General features: G+C 39.8%; 1 protein-coding gene across 1 annotated transcript in view; it reads right to left on the bottom strand.

Moving 5' to 3' along the window:
* The window catches only part of nnt (nicotinamide nucleotide transhydrogenase), a 37,583-nt gene that overhangs the window by 16,211 nt on the left and 4,435 nt on the right, over positions 1-16,937 (bottom strand). The window contains exons 3-14 of the mRNA XM_004538207.3: positions 15,267-15,496; positions 14,155-14,372; positions 13,830-13,917; positions 13,590-13,678; positions 11,896-12,083; positions 11,394-11,527; positions 11,085-11,276; positions 9,916-10,069; positions 8,874-9,035; positions 4,793-4,903; positions 941-1,086; positions 471-666 (exon numbers count right to left, since the gene is read on the bottom strand). Of these exons, the coding sequence (XP_004538264.1) occupies positions 471-666; positions 941-1,086; positions 4,793-4,903; positions 8,874-9,035; positions 9,916-10,069; positions 11,085-11,276; positions 11,394-11,527; positions 11,896-12,083; positions 13,590-13,678; positions 13,830-13,917; positions 14,155-14,372; positions 15,267-15,496 (1,908 nt within the window). The remainder of the gene's footprint in view (positions 1-470; positions 667-940; positions 1,087-4,792; positions 4,904-8,873; positions 9,036-9,915; positions 10,070-11,084; positions 11,277-11,393; positions 11,528-11,895; positions 12,084-13,589; positions 13,679-13,829; positions 13,918-14,154; positions 14,373-15,266; positions 15,497-16,937) is intronic.

Raw genomic sequence — 16,937 nt, 5'->3', positions numbered from 1 at the left:
GGATGATCTTTGCAGTACGTCTAAAACAATTTGGCTCATTGTAGACTGATGAACATTCAGGTCCCTGTAGTTTTCTAGCCTTTCCCACTTCTTTTTACCTCAGTAATGCTTCTAAGATCTTGTGAAAGCTGTCGCAATCAAAGCATGTTAAATGCCAAGCAGGTTTTCCTTAAGAGGAGCAGACTTTGCATGCCTTTATTTACAGGAATGGCACCTCCTGCAGCCCACGCATCAAATCTCATGTCTTAAATCTGAACACCAGACATTAGTAGGTTTTAAGCTTGCAGTGTAATTTATTACTCACCATGTTAAATAAAGACAAATGTCTCTGTGTCATTGCTTTACTCAGACTGTTTTTATCTCCATTTGTGACTTAGATGAATATCAGACTGCATGTCATCAGTAATCAGTACTGAGATCCTGGTAATTTTAAAGTTTTTATTTGCAACTCTAAATGCAAACAGACTCACCAGCAGTGCCACCCACAGCCATGGCTGCACTCATTTGTGCCAGGAGCTCAGGACTTGGTTTGAGGGCACCCAGAGTGGCTGCAATCCCGCCTGCGACTCCCATCATACCTAAAGTGTTACCCAGACGGGCTGTGGTCTGGTTAGAAAGGCCAGCCAGGGCACCAACGCAGCACAAGCCTGAGCCTAAGTACATCATCTGGTTAGGGAAAGAGCGAGAATGGAAAAGAAGGGTGGACAAGGATTAAGGAACCACAGGATGAATAAGAAAAAAAAAAGAAAAGTCCAAGTGATTTTACTTAGAGTTCCTGCACAACATCTGTGGAATCAAAGAATACATTTTGGAGGTCTCAAGGACTTTTATATAGTCATGAGCTGTTTTGCATCAATGCACATGGATAAAGAAAATAGCTTCAGTGAGAAAACATGAAAACACTTTAACTAACGGACACAACTTAAATGTCCTCTTTCACCTGTTCAATGTTATATCCAGACTGCAGGGCAGCAGCGTAGCCTCCGACGAAGACACCACCAGGAAGCAAATAGAGGTAGTTGTACTCTGGGGGATCAGTGGGACGTTTGAACATGTCCAACATCTTCTTAGTCACCAGAAAACCACCTGATGAGGAAATGAAGACACTTATATTGACAACTGCTAAGTCAATTAAAATTAACAAAATAATCATTTATACAGAAAAACACAAAAAACTTTAACTAAAAACAAGAAGAAGAAGAAAAAGAGTAAAAATAGTTGACGCACCTGAAAAACAGTTTCTACATTTTTAGACTAACAGGTGTTTTATAGGCCATAGCTAAAATTTGTTGCCAAGCCCAATAACCAATGTTAGGAATTTAATGAGTCTACTTTATGTCAGGGTAAATATTTCAAGTAGAAAACCTCAAAAGTGTCAAACCGGGAGCAGACAGTGTCTTACTGCTTTACAGGACAAGATCACATTACTGCATGTATGCCTCCCTTTTCCCCTCTGGCATGGCTGTAGCCACGTGCATGCACATGCACTAATACACAGAGGGGTGAATCGGAGGTTAGCATCTCTTTCTGTCCCGTACATGTAATTTTAGTCACATAATGTCCCATTTAAAACATGTACTAATAATCGACTATTATTCCAGACCAGACTGGGTCAATACAGTTACATATTTGGACAGAGACAACTTTCTTTTTTCTAATTTTGGGTTCTGTACGTTACCACAATGAATTTTAAATGAAACAACTCAGATGCAGTTTGAGTGTAGACTTTAAGCTTGAATTCAGTGGGTTGAACAAAAAGATTGCATAAAATGTGAGGAACTGAAGTATTTTTTAAGCCTAATCCCTTCATTTTAGGCGCTCAAATGCAATTGGACAAATTAAATAACTGAAAATAAAACGTTCGTTTCTAATACTTGGTTGAAAACCTTTTGCTGGCAATAACAGTCTGAAGTCTTGAACTCATGGACGTTTAGTCTTCAACAAGTGAAATGCACGCTCAACTGGGTTAAGATCACGTGACTGACTTGGTCAATCAAAAATATTCCACTTCTTGCTCAAATAAACTCTTGGATTGCTTTGGCTGTATGTTTTGGTCACTGTCCATCTGTATTATGGAACGCTGTTCAATCAATTTTAGTGCATTTAGCGGGATTTGAGCAGACAGTATGTCTCTGAACGCCTCAGAATTCATTCGGCTGCGTCTGTCCTGTGTCACATCATCACTAAACACTAGTGTCCCAGTGCCACTGGCAGCCATGCACGCCCAAGCCATCACACTGCCTCTGCTGTGTTTTACAGACGATGTGGTTGCTTTGGATCATGAGCTGTTCCACGCCTTCTCCATACTTTCTTCTTGCCATTGTTCTGGTAGAGGTTGATCTTTGTTTCATCCATCCAAAGAATGTTTTTCCAGAACTGCTGGGGATTTTTTTGTTTTGATTTTTTGCATCATCCAGTCAAACTTCTCTATTCTTGAGACTTGTGAGTGGCTTGCACCTTGCAGTGAACCCTCTGTATTTACTTTCATGCAGTCTTCTCTTTATTGTAGACTTAGATATCGATACGCCTACCTCCTGGAGAGTGTCGTTCATTTTTTGTCCTACACCTCTTGAACGTAGACACCCTCAAATGAAAACTGAGTGTACACATCATATCCATGTCCATTATATAACTATAATTGGAATATGTTTCAGTAAACAGGTTTTTAAAAAAAACAAAAACAAAAAACAACTTGTTTCAGTGCCCAAATATATATGGATCTAACTGTATATTAATATGGAGGAACGTCTGTGTATGGGCTGAGCCAGTATTGGTCTCTTTTTGGGGGTAATTCTTAACCAAAAATGGGGCTAGTGGCACTATATTTGGAAAGCTTGCAAGAAAAACAGCCTATAAACAAGATTAAGAGTTTACACTCATGCTGGAAGAGTTGTGCTTGAACTCATTCAGACAGCATAATATTGATTTACTGTGTCAGATTAAGCAATAACAGAGTTATGAAATTCTGATAAACACTGCTTATCTTACTTCATTTAGCACCTCACCATGATAACATCTGCTAAATACTGTGCTGGGAATGCTGCCGGTAACCAAAGAATGTACATACAACATTTTTAGCCTGTTATTTTCAGTAAAAGATGAGGTATTTCACAAGACCAGTAAAAACTTTGACCCGTTAATAAAGTTAAGAAAAAGGCAACTAGCTGTTAAAAAAGCTCATCGTGCTATCACGTGATAGCAAACAAATTAAATACTCAAAATGTTAAAACATCAATTATACAATCTTTAAAATGTCAAAATGCTTTTGCTTCGCTTACATGACTACATTTAATGGCCACTTTGTTAGGTACATCTTGCTAATACTTGGTTGGTCCTTAATTCCTTGGTCCACAGATTCAACAAGGTGCTGGAAAGATTCCTCAGAGATTCTAGTCCATGTTGACATGACATCATCACACAGTTGCTCACTATGGAGTACAGTGAACCAATTTTCTTGTTCAAGACACCAGTTTGAGCTTTTTTATACTCACTAGACCAGGCAACGTTTTTCCAATTGTCAGTTGTTCAATTTTGATTAGCCTGTGTTAAGTGTGGCCTCAGCTTCCTGTTTCTTAGCTGACAGGAGTGACACCTGGTATGATCTTCTGCAGCTAAAGCCCATATGTTTCAAGATATGACGTGCTGTTCATTCTTGATACTTTTCTGCGTACTTTGGTTGTAACAAGTAGTTATTTACTACTAATACTTACTTGCTACTTGCTTCTATTACTGTAATTTGCTTTTAGTGAGCAGTAAAACAGGTATACGTAATAAACTGGCCAATTAGTTGATATTAGCTTTAAAGAGGCATTTGAATATTTGACTTATCAGCAAGAAAGTGCCTGTTGAACATGCAGATATCAGAATCCCAGTTTTGCATGTTTTTGGTTTTATTTTTTCAGTTCGGTAGCTTAGAAAAACGTAGCTCTGGGTTTTTTACCCTTCTTGCAGTGCAACCACCACACTGGAGCTTTCAGGCATTTTTCAGATTTTTGCTAACAGATGGAATTGATAAGGCAGCATGTTCACATTTTACATAGACCTAATTGCGCTCTGTCTTTATTGTGTTTGTCCGTTTCCATGGCGTGTTAAGTTTGTTCCCATGGGGTTATGGTAATGTGGTATACTGCTATGAAATATGTCTGAGGAACCCAACTCAAAGGGAACATTAAAAAAATAACTGGTAGGTATGTCAATGAAGGCTGTGGTATTTCAGAAGAAAGAGCAAAGTTAAGTGAAAGCGCTAAAAAGTTGTTTGTACAGTGATGCATTTGGAAGCAATGATTGATCTGTGGTAAGATTCCACTTAATGCCCTCTCCATCTCTAACACTCAACTGACGCATCAGTATATTTTAACAAACAAACCAAATGTATCTGTTATGCAAATCAACTGTTTATTTGCTTGCATCAAAGTCTGTCCTGGTGTCTAGCAGTGAGCTAATAGGAGAAATTAAAACTAAATCATGGCTCAGCCCTGGAGGAACACTCTGTTTTTCCCAGGACTATTACAGAGCGATGAGTATTATAATGACTCCAGGAACAGTTTGTCATTATAATGGAAATTATTGAGGCTAATAGCAGGAATGGATGTGTGTGGTCCGAGCGAGAGCCACCGACTCTGGGCTGAGCAGGTGGGCAGAGAGGGCAGCTGCAAAACTTGGGTTTGAAATGATGTTATTGCACAATCAATATTAAACACCTCAATCTTCAGCCCAAGATGATATATTATTGGCTCTGGGTTGCTGTAACTGGCAGGGGTTACCGTGAGGTGTCTGTGTTAGGGTGACTCACCAGCAATGTTGACCGAAGAGATGAAGGCAGCGAGCACAGCCAGTGTCTCAGCAGTCGAAGTTGGGACGTAGCCCCCTCCCATCAGGGACAGACCACCCACAGCCGTCAGACCTGTAGACCACAGACATTTCAGTATTCATGAACCTACGCTTTCATAATACACATAATACAGTGGGGGGGGGGGGGGGGGGGGGGGTGTTCAAAAATTTGGTGAAGATGTCACAAAAACAGCACAGAACTTCAAAACATGAATTCAGTTGTCGAAAAAATAAAAAGTTAATCTTGACACTTATTAGATTTGGTTTAATCAGACAGTTTCCTCGGAATACTGTTTGTTTTCCAGATAGGAAAAAGATACGGAGATAGAAAAAATGGATGGAAAGGAAAAGAGTGTGTGCGTTTTTACCAAAAGAGACTCAGGAAACCTCGATAACATCAGTCCTGTAATGATTTACAGGCAGTAGGATGCAATGCACAACTACCATTGGAGCCTGCATTCACATGGGCTTGTGACTGTGTGCTATTTTGGTTGACTAACAGGTAGTGTGTGTGTTTGTGTGTTTGAAGTCAACAGTGTTAGATTGGACTTTCAAATGAGGAAAAAAGGAAGTCTGACCTCCTTTTTTCTCAGACAAAATGCAGCTTTATAAACACGCCTGTATGTCGGCTTCAACTTTTAAAGCTGCCAAACACTCTTTCGCCACTTGTATTTATGTAAATACAACCTCATTTTAAATTAGCTGTCGCAAATAGAAACCACTGTTGCAGGATAACCTGGAGCATTAATACTTTAAAGTTGGTTTTTAATCACCCCACAGAAACCAGCAAAAAATGAGTCAGGGTGCCACTAATCAATCTTCTTTTAATAATGATTAATGTTACACTCTCATGAACAAAGTGACCGTATGCACTCTGTATACATCTCACACAAACTGAATCCATGTTCTGTATTTACGTATGTAACCTAGTGATGATCCCTGTAACTGTCCACATTTTCCAACCACGCTGATCCAGTCAGTTTTCCATTCATTTGCTTACTACAGCATTCTGCAAACAGCCAGCCTCGACACTGGTCGTTGATAACAATCATCTGTCAAGTCAGCGGTCTTCTGCATGAATGTGGTGCGTGTGCTGAACTAGACCGACAGATACTAATACAATGTAAGCAAGTCAAATTTGAATACTGAGGTTTTAACAAGCAACAGTTACATAATACATTGAAGTTGGTACTATTTAAATTTAACAACCAAATAGTTTTAAACTTTTTTATACCACATGCAAATTTCTTGAGATGCAAGTATATACGTCCAGTAGGTGTGTTACATTTTTCTTTGGCTTTCACCTCTTTTAACTAACAGCCTTTTTTAACTGTATTTTCTTTTTTTTAATATCTAAAAATGTCCTTAGAATTCCAACTTTGCTTTAAATTTGATAACAAACAAACTTTTAGCTTTTAAGTTGCAGCGTATTAAGCATGGCCTTGATTATTTCAAGCTTATTCTTCAAGTTTCCTTCCCTCTTTCTACTTTTTTTTTTTAGGTCACATACTCATTTTAATGTTTATTGTCCTTTTGTTTGCCATATAGATGGGTATCTGTTATGGTTAAATGGTTAAATAAAATTACCAGGTGGGCCCACTTCCTAAACGTAATCTGAATGGGATTTTTTTTGCATTTTCTCAGGGGAGGTTTTTTGTGTGTGTTGTTTTTGTTTTACCTACAGCTAATGTCAACATATATATGTTGATGTTAGAAGCCTTGACGACTCAACAAAGAGTTACATTAGGGCACTACGGTCTTTACTTCTTTCTGCTCCTGATCAATGAATAATGTGTGCAAATGCAACCTGACTGAAAAAAACAAAACAAAAAAACAAACAAAAGCAATGTTGCCACTTGTCAACAGGAACTGAGCTGCACAATAAAAAAAAAAGTCCATGCTGTAATTAGTCATGGCAAGAATGTGCCCCTCCTTAAGACTCCAGTATACCCGCCATGTTGGTCGCCTTGTGTGCCACTGTTATGATAAAACCGACGTCTTTTTATGCTCGCCAATGACACACAAGCCGCTGCTGCAGTATTCACAGGAGAAACAAACAAGATGGGGTTAACAGCGAGGATAAAAGTGCCATTAGGCCTGTTTTGGTTGGAGATTTCCTATTAAAAGGGAGTTCTTCATTCCCACCATCTCCAAGGGCTTGTGCATGTGACTGCTGGGGTTTTCTCTCTAATATAGAAAGCACCTTGAGCTAATTGTTCTGAAATACTTCTAAATAAATAAAACTAAACTGGACCTACAGAATAAACTGATCAGTCACTAGGAGGACAGCAAATAACTAGTTAACTCCTTGCAACTAGTCACTAACAATGGAAAAAGGGGGGAAAATGAGAATTTGATTTTTTCTTTTTTAAAGAAAAGAAAACAGATGCAGTTACATCTTGTAGGTGGAGATCAAAGACATTCCTGTCCAACTTAATGAACGGATAAGCCCAAAAGCAAGCCAATAGGCATCAGTGGACACATGCAAACTGTAAGGTATCAACAGATGTCTGCACTGGGTGGCCTAACGCCCTGTGTGTGTGTCTATGTATCAAACATTAGGTTTCAGGCAGTAAATCAGGGCTCTCAAGTAGATTAAAGCCTTATTATAAGTCACCAGATATGAAGATACATTTCAATGAGCCACTGGATGTGAAACCAGTATCTGAAGAATCTAAGATGACCCACCAGTCGGAGTCACTACTGGCTGTAACACAATAATGTCCTGAAAAGAATAAAACTGTCCCTCATTGCAACCCTAAATTCCAACATGATTCCCTAATGTCTGTAAGTTATTGTGTGTGTGTGTCTTTATGATGCCTGGCACAACAACAACAATTCTGCAGGTTTCACTGTTTCCATAACCACAGTCAGTGACAGAGGTTTTTAAAAAAGCCAGTGAGTCCCTGCCAAATATGAGAGGAAAAAAATACCTGGACAAAGAGGAAGGTGAGAGGGGAAAGGAGGTGAAGGGAGCAGACAAGATGGAAAGAAAAACAAAAAACAAAAAACGTTTCGGGAAATCTATCAAGTTCTACCAATATTAAGCGACGAACCCCATGAACCCCATGTGCCTTTTCGAGCCATCTCATTTAAGACAGCACTGGACAAACTTCACAGAAGGGTAAATGATATATAGGTGTCGCTAATAAAATTTCAAAGAAAGTGAAAACTATCTCTTAGATATTACACTGCTTGGCTCTGCAGGCGAGCTCTGATGTCCGGCTGTGCACACGAGTAAACGAGCAAAAGACTTCCCTGACCCTCAGAGATCACCAACGGCGTGTTACTTCCTACCTCCTTCCTACCTCAGTGTGTAGCTGTGGAGTGATCAAAGCTGTGAGAACACACACGTACCATTTACCTCTCTAACCTCTTAACCCTTCTGTGTTAAGCAGCAGCCGCAATAAGAACTCGATCCTGAAAGTTTTAGAACGAAGGGCAAAAAGGCAACAGCAGGGTTACAGCAGCCAGCTGGGTGTGATCGATCAAAGATTAAGGTTAATGCTTTTATATGTATATATATATATATATATATATATGTATTATTATTTTTTTTTTAATTAATGTATTGCTATTCTATATCTATATACCACGAGGTAGAGGATGTTGTGTTTCAGTAAATTCTACTCTGCTGGACAGTAAAGATGTACGGGTGTCAGTGGGGATTAATGACACTTGTGAGTACACATGATTAATAATTTTGGTTAAACAGCTTAAAGTCAAACTTTCAAAAAAGTTCTTTTTTTATTAGTTAAAACATCCAGCGTCCAGTCAAGAAGTGCATAAAATTACCGGTTCGTGTGATTCAGACTGAATAAGGAAACATCAATATTCATGTCTGTAATTACAATTATTCTTAGAAATGTAAACGTGATAAATGTGTATCACGCGGCTATAAATCAGGCACTGTGTGGATCTGTGATTTGTGCTTACATAGATGGGGAGAAACGATGACTTCATTCATACTAGACAGAAAAATGACTTCCGTTATGGGAAGTTTAACTCACAAACTGTAATGAGACACATTGCAAATAACTGACCTGAGATGGCGTTGGTGACAGACATGAGAGGAGAGTGCAAAGCAGGAGTGACTCCCCACACTGTGTGGTATCCCACGATGCCAGCCAGACCAAAGGTGGTGACTATCTGAGTGAAGGCAGCGTTGGGAGCTGACAGGCCCAGACCAAGCAGGGTGGCGATGCCTGGCACAGAGAGAAGAGAAGTTAAGGAAATAAAAGAAGTAGAGTAGCTCTGACTGCACAGCTGAAGGACACATTAAGAGTGAAATGCAAAATGTATGCCTACTGAGAAGCTCCTATTTATTATTCACAGAATTAGGTGGAGAAAGTGTTTTAAATGTGCTGGCTCTTTTTCCTGGAATATTCTATAGAAGGAGCTGAAACTGTCAGGACTGGTTTATGTTGGAGCTGAAGTCTAAGAAAACAGTTCTGTCTTCATTTTAATCTCAAATATACGTAACTGGAAAAATAAAGGGCGCATATGTGGTGGGCACTTGACCACCCATGTTGTCCTAATTCCCTTCACTTTAGCAGACAAGTTTATTTTATTACTTTGGCGACTATTCTTTTACACACTGAATGCACATCCATGATGATCTAAATGGCTGCAGATAAATGGGTATTTACAGGCAGTCCACACTGATTAAGAGGAGCTAACATCAGTAGTTGTGTGTTGGTGTTAAGTAGGAAACTACTCAAGCACCTAAACAATGTGTGAACCGCATCCACTACATGTGCTGCACTGACACAGAGGCACCATAGGAACACCTCACCACAGCTCTACTTCAAACCAACACTCAGCGTGATGCTGTTTTTACAATGCACACTTCCTGACACTAACAGGGTGCCGGTGTGTGCATCTGTAACCTGCCTCTGTCACTTCTCGCCTCCTGTACACATTCCAACTGTTAACAAAAAGCTGAAAGACCTCGACCTCCCCTAAGACCCTTTGATGACAGTTAAAATATATGAGAGTAAACTGTGTTAAAGAACACTTTAGTTGAATTACTCCACCCTAAATCTAAATTTAATGGTACACCCACAGTTATCTGCAACAACCAACCTCCAGTGTAAACCCCAGCGCTGGTGAGTGTGGCCCTGAAAGGGGAAATCTGTGCAGCCTTCTCTGCCTCCAGTTCCTGGACGCTCTTCGTTTTAGGAGGCGCTGCGACGGGCACGTTGAGAGGCTGAGGAGCGGGGAACAAGTTCTTTCCTTTCTGGAGGTGACAAATAGAGAAACAAAAAGAGCAAACCATTTTTATGGCTCAGCTGGTGATGATCTTTGTCTGATTAAAAAAAACAACAACAAAAAAACACGGTGCAAAGTTATGAATTTAATATATGACACTTATCATGAAAGCAGTCCAAGCAAAGACCTCACTGATGATGATAACAGGAGGCATCCCAGTAAGATGCCCAAGGCCAGCTTAACTGACTCCTTTCGATGTGGAGGGATAGCAGCTCTACCCTGACCCCCCTCACGAATGGTCAATCTTTACCCTTTTAACTGTTCAGATCAATGAGGCAAGCTAATGGACAGGTACAATAAAAAATTGCTGTGTTTCAGCAGCATTTGTAAGACCATTACTATATGAGTTAATTCATCTCTGAAATCTGCTCTTTTGAAGAAGTGAATAAGATTACAGACTAATATAAGCAAAATAATCTCTTATCTCTCTTTTCCTGTGCTAAAAAACATGGATTGAAGAAATCTGCAGCAGCTGTAGTGTGGTTTGCATACGGACATCCATATTGTAGTCAATATTTCAGCTGATTATTGCATTAACTTTGCTTAACCTAAAATTCTTAGAAGAATTCCATAAACAGGAGGTGAAAAATAAACTTGATGGTAGCGTTGCTTGTAAATCATTAGACAAAGCAAAAATGAGAACCTCTGACTGCAATATTTAAATAACATAGAAATTAGAGTATATCATGTGGCATAAAGATTTAATTTGCCTTGGGGTTTGGTGTAATGAGAGGACACTGCTTCATTTGCAGCTCTATAGAGACTATGATGCAAGAAGAATGCATGCTAAGAGTGACATCTAGTGACTGAGACATGATCCTACAACATGTGCAGATGGATGGATGGATGGAAAGGACCAGTAAAGAACAGCTAGAAAATATTAGGTAAGGACAGCCAGAGAAAAGGCAGAAAATGTCCACCCAGCCAAAGATCACATTGGCGATACCAGCACGTTTGGCTTTGGACTGCACAAGACCTCATACCTCCATGACAACAGATCCTCTGACAACGTGATCCATGGTCCCATAGTCGAACTCGTCCTTGACATTAAAGTAAAAGTTCTCCTTGTCAGGGCTGATCGCCCGGATCAACTTGGTGATGTTGTTGGAATACAAAGTGCTGGACTGAGTTGGTAAACGGCTGGGTAGGTCTGTGTAGCCAACATGGGTCACGCCCTGTAACAAAAAAATTAATATTTAAAAAAATTAAACTAAGCCAATCAATTAAAGAAAACCAAACAAAAACTTCCTTTTGTTTAAGTGTGAGAACGTCTGAAGAGTGTATGCACTGACCTTGTATACAGACAGCTCTCCAGGTTCTGTGGTTTCAATGTTTCCACCTGCCTCAGCAGCCAGGTCCACCACCACCGAGCCATCTTTCATACTTTCTACCATTGGCTTGGTGATTAGGATGGGTGCCCGCCTACCTGCATTGTTAAAACAGAAAGACTAGGCTATTAATGCATCACTGGAAAGATGATTAAAATGTGCCCACATTTACAAAGTATCATATCACATCAGCCTCAATGGAACCTCAATCTCAAAGTATAACCCAGCAAGTAACTCATAGTCACTGCAGTTAAGCTTACTGTGCCCACACTACATTTAAAAATTGTTAAAACCAAAAGATTATTGGAGCTAATGGGCACTTTTCTAAGAGTTGAGACGAGAATACACATCTCAAATCCTATTTCAAATGGAGAGAAATCTCTTTATGCAACCTTGATGCTGAGGACAGGGCTCGTGGCCACAGCCAACATTCTTATTCTGCCTGACACTGCGCTTCTCTGCATACCAGGGATAAGAGCAGTGCTGATGACAATGTCCACGTCCTGACACTGCTTAGCAAACAGCTTCATCTCTGCCTCTATAAACTCCTTAGACATTTCCTTGGCGTAGCCTCCCTGGCCTTCTCCTGACTCCTTAATGTCCACCTCCAGTGGTTCTGCACCCAGAGATTTAAACTGCTCCAAAGCTGCAGCTCTAGGAGAGAGGAAAATGAGAGGTTACTAGTAATTTCGAAATCTCAGATGAGAGCACATTACACGTGTGATAAAAACTGCAAAGATTAATATATTATTTAATGGAAAACTATTTGGTAACCATTTACTGAAGGAAATACCATCCTTCCTGTGCTCTGTTAAAGGAAAAAGTCCCAAACATTTAGCAGTTCTGCCTTCTGAAATCAGAGAACTTTATTTTCCACTTTGTGCATGAAAATAAAGTAACTGTCACCCAAATCAAGATATCAAGTTGGGATATGAGAGATAACAAGCACTACATTCAATAAAGAAAAACAATAATCATGAAAATATCAGAAGAATAATCACTTCTAAAAATGATTATGTGGTACAATATGAGAAACACTGTATGTCCATAAAACTTGAAGAGAAACACACTGTGAATACTGTGTTACAGCAATAACATGTGTTAATGTCTCAGTCACACTAGAGTAAAAATAGGAAGCCAACCTTGTGACTAGGAAAAACAAAATTGGTGGTTGTCTAGTGATTGCACTGAATTTTGTGCAGTAGCTGTGGCGACAAGCTGGTCAACCAGACGTTAAGCATACAACACCCTTAATGAGCACAACTCAGCCATTCTCAGATGCAATCGTTGGCATGTTTTTGCAGTAGGGAACGTGACTCAGATGGTTACCAACTGCACCAACTACGTCCCCATTATTGATGAGGTTGTGACTGAATTTATCACAGCTAATCACTATATTATCACAAACAGAGTATGCCAGCTGGACCCCAATCAATCGCAGACAGATTGCAGACTGAATCTGGCTTAATAGTGGCTTTAATTTTGACTTTATCTGTTAGGTCTACAAAGTCTGCAAATAGTCAGAGATCTGTCTGTGATTGTTTTCAGTCATCCAGGTCATCGTAGTCTAAGGAGCTTGGAATGAAAAGCGTCTGGACTTCTTTCTCTTCAAGCAACTCAAAGAAGTCCAGACGCTTTTCTTTCCAAGCTCCTTAGACAAGTCCGAGATCTGGTTGCTGACTTTAACTGCTGTAAAATAAAATCTATAGGACAGCAAGTTCACTGCACACAGAAAATTAGCATGACTGTAGAATTAACTTTATAAAACTGAACGGTATAGTATATGAAGGGATGAAGGCCCTTACATTTACAAAGCCCTTGTTTTCTTTGAATTTTCCATGTATAGCAGGTATAAGGAACTCAAAGGAAAGAAGGCATGCGTCATAATTTTATCCCATTTTTTACATCATTACTGCACATTTCCTTCACTTTTCTCTTAGCTTTTTACTGCTGCTGCTTCAAAGTGTTCAACTGCCAAAGACAGCTTTTATTGTGAAAAAGCCAAAGGAGACACAACGCCTTTGTCGCTGTGATTAACTGCGATATTAGATGTTGCCATTGTAGCCGCTAGTTCTACACTAAATTAATAATACTGACTATATTAGCTGGTGAACAAAAAACAATAACAAATAATATTTTACAGTCAATAACTTTTCTAACCTCGTATCAAATCCTCTGACAATGGCTCCCATGGCTCTGGCGGTGCCCGCTGCTGCCAACCCAGCCACGCCACCTCCAATGATGAGCACCTATTAAAGAAGGCGTACAAATACTAGTTAAGGATGACCAGAGTTATGGCCCATGCTTAAAGTTAAAACTGGCAGAGTCACATTCACAGACGCATACCTTCTAAATAAAAGAAATGCTACCTCCAAAAGTACACGGACTCAGACTACACACCTTTGCAGGAGGCACTTTCCCGGCTGCTGTAATTTGTCCAGTGAAAAACCGTCCAAAGCTGTTAGCTGCCAGCACCACTGCCTTGTACCTGAAAAGACAGGGAATTCATAACAAAGAAAACAATGAATATAGATGTGCTACATGCAAAAAAGAAAGAAAAATTGAGCAGTTGCTAAAACATCTGAAGAAATGTTTTCCTTTTTCTGGTCTGGGTCTGTAATTCAACATTTTGTTTATAAGACAAGAGTACAGGAAGACAGGAGCAGATCATTCAACTGGACGCAAGCAGTCAACAATACATGCCTTGAAGGCACCGTGAACATACCCTGCGATGTTTGCCATGGAGCTCAGTGCATCGTAACCCTGGGCAATGGTGACTCTGGGCACCTGGTCCATAGCCAGGACAGTTGCTTTCTTCTTGGACAGCATGTCCATCAGCTCAGGGTTCTGAGCTGGATAGATGAAGCTGATCAAAGTAGATGCATCCTTCATCATATCCACCTCATGCACACCCAGAGCAGGGTTGAAAATAGGAGCACGGACCTGGAAGCAGACAAAGCTCACATAGTTCAAAACGAACGTAGTGTGACCAGAAATAACTGATCAGATCTTATCGAGATCAGTTTATCCCAGAGTATATATCAAAGCTACTATAGAGTACTGCAAGTGTTTCCTATATTTTTATAGATATGTATATTTCTACCTTTTCTTCGACATCAGCCAACTACAGTGCAGTGTTTTAGTTTTAGTGTTTTTTAGTTCTGACTTTTTTTATGCTATGAAGTTAACACCATCAGTTCCAGTCCAGACTCACCCACTGGTTTCATCAGTAGTATATTACAGTTACCAAGGCTCTTTCATGAGTGACCAATGTACTAAAACTCAGGTCCATACTGGTACGTATAGTATCCAAGGAAGTAAGGATCCAGTAGGTTGTGTTTAAAGTAAGTCATCCACAGCAACCTTCACTTCTCTCTGACATTTTTCCACTTTCATATTAGTTTAGATTATAAAATAACAAACCTTTAATTATAAATGATTATCAAATAAGAACCTGTAAAAGCATGAAGCTGCTTCTCATTTTCTTAGAATCGCTGCCTTTTTCTCATCCTCAACCACCATGTCTGACGTGAAGACAGACAGTTTAATTGTTTTGGGATAGTGACATGTTTTTTTTCCCTGCATTCACATACTCTGTCATCCCTCCACATCCTCCTACACTTACACCACAAGACACACATCACGCCAAAAGCTGCTGTCATCATCAAAACTATGACTTCCTTCCTTTCCCCCACTTCCTTCTATTATCCTTCATTACCTCTTCTTAACCAGTCAGTCAGATAGTGATACATTTCTGGCACAGGTTTCATTCAACCGCCTTTTGTGGCCTCCTCTTCCCTCTCTACACAACACACCCTCTCTTTATTTAAGACTTACCTTAACCACCACATCAGAGGCTAAGACATCTTTGAGGTCTTTAATTGTTGCTCCAGCCTGGGCGTACTGTTCATCACCGAACTTGGAAGACTCTCCAGCTCCGGACTCCACAACAACATTGAAACCCTGTTTAATGAGTGCCTGGACGCCGGCAGGCGATAGCGCCACTCTGCGTTCATTCTGGAAAATTTCTTTGGGAACGCCGACTGTGAGTTGTTTGTATGGAATACCTAGAGAGGGGAAAATGATCTGGTGAAACTCACAAACTGAAGGAAATTTTTTAATGAGCTACAAAAGCTAAGGTGAAATAAATAAATATTGAATCCTTAATGAAGAAAGATGGTAGAAATGTGCAGTGTGTTTCTGGGTTTGTACGACTGAAGATGCCATGTTCCAAAACAGCAGAAAGATATAGTGACAATAAACAAGCCACAACATTTTGCTTATGCTATGGATCTTTGCTACTACTACATGAAAGGACAACTTAGCTGAGTTTACCATAAACATATAAATAACGGCCTTTGTTTGCATTCCTGATAAGATTTTTCTCTTCATGTGACATTTGCAAATTAGCAGTAAACACAAACTACAGCTTGGACTGCTGGTAAATTCATCAGTTTTGCAGTTATTTTGAATCTCTCATTTACTAATCAAATCATTTACTGATTCAAATGGTGACATAAAAAGGGGAGTATGATATGAGAGAATAACAAGGGATAAATTAGTAGCAAAAGAGAAACTGAAAAGAAAACAACAGAAAGAACAAACTGAAAACGTCAGAGTCTTTTTATAATACTTTCTTTTTCAAGTGACAGGCAGGCGCATGCTTTATTGGCTCCTATGGGAAATTCCACTGCAGTTCCTTCCTGCTGCCTCCTCAACCCATACACATGAACCTTTACTCTTTTTTGCTCCTGCTGCTGCAGTGACCCATCCTATGGCCACTTTTACAGGAAGCGTTGCAGCACAAGACGGCTCAGAATTTATTTTTCTGAGCCAACCATGTGAATATGGTCTATAAATCAAAGGTCAGTACTGATATAAGAACCCTATCTACCAAAATAAAATGCTCTGAATAAGCACGCTGAGTAGACAAAAGCAGATAAATCCATTCACTAAAAGCAGTGACCAAGGGCTGTTGATTACCTTTTTTTGCTAAAGACCTAATCAATTACCGCATATGTAACGTGACATTTTCAACAAACTAAACTAATGTAGTCCGATTGCAAACATACGGATAGATCGATGATGATGATCAAAGTGATCCGTGTTAATCCCTTCACATATCAACAACACTTGCAACATAGACGTGCTCGGAAGACCCGGTGCAGACACAAGAGACAAGACAAGTGAAGATAGTCTTATGAGTTGAAGATAACTTATTACGTTACTGTGAGAGCAATGAAAGCTTCCACGACTGAAACCCTGAGCCTGCAGCCTCGACACCTTCCCCTATGAATGAAACATTGAAAAGGGCAGACCCTCAGAGGCACGTGATTGTTGTTTTTAAATAAACATGTTTACACTGTGCCGATTTTCTTGGAAATGAGGACAAGAGGAAATGCTGAGAGGCTGACAGACCTGGGTTGTTTCAAAGGAGGGGATGCTTAGACGTACGGCAAACCAGCCTTTTATTATACAGGGACATTATAATCATTGATTGGGCTGAGA

The sequence above is a fragment of the Maylandia zebra genome, linkage group LG7 (genome assembly GCF_041146795.1).
Source record: "Maylandia zebra isolate NMK-2024a linkage group LG7, Mzebra_GT3a, whole genome shotgun sequence".
NCBI lineage: Eukaryota > Metazoa > Chordata > Actinopteri > Cichliformes > Cichlidae > Maylandia > Maylandia zebra.
The sequence above is the reverse complement of the archived record's forward strand: the minus strand, read 5'-3'. Positions and strand labels throughout refer to the sequence as shown.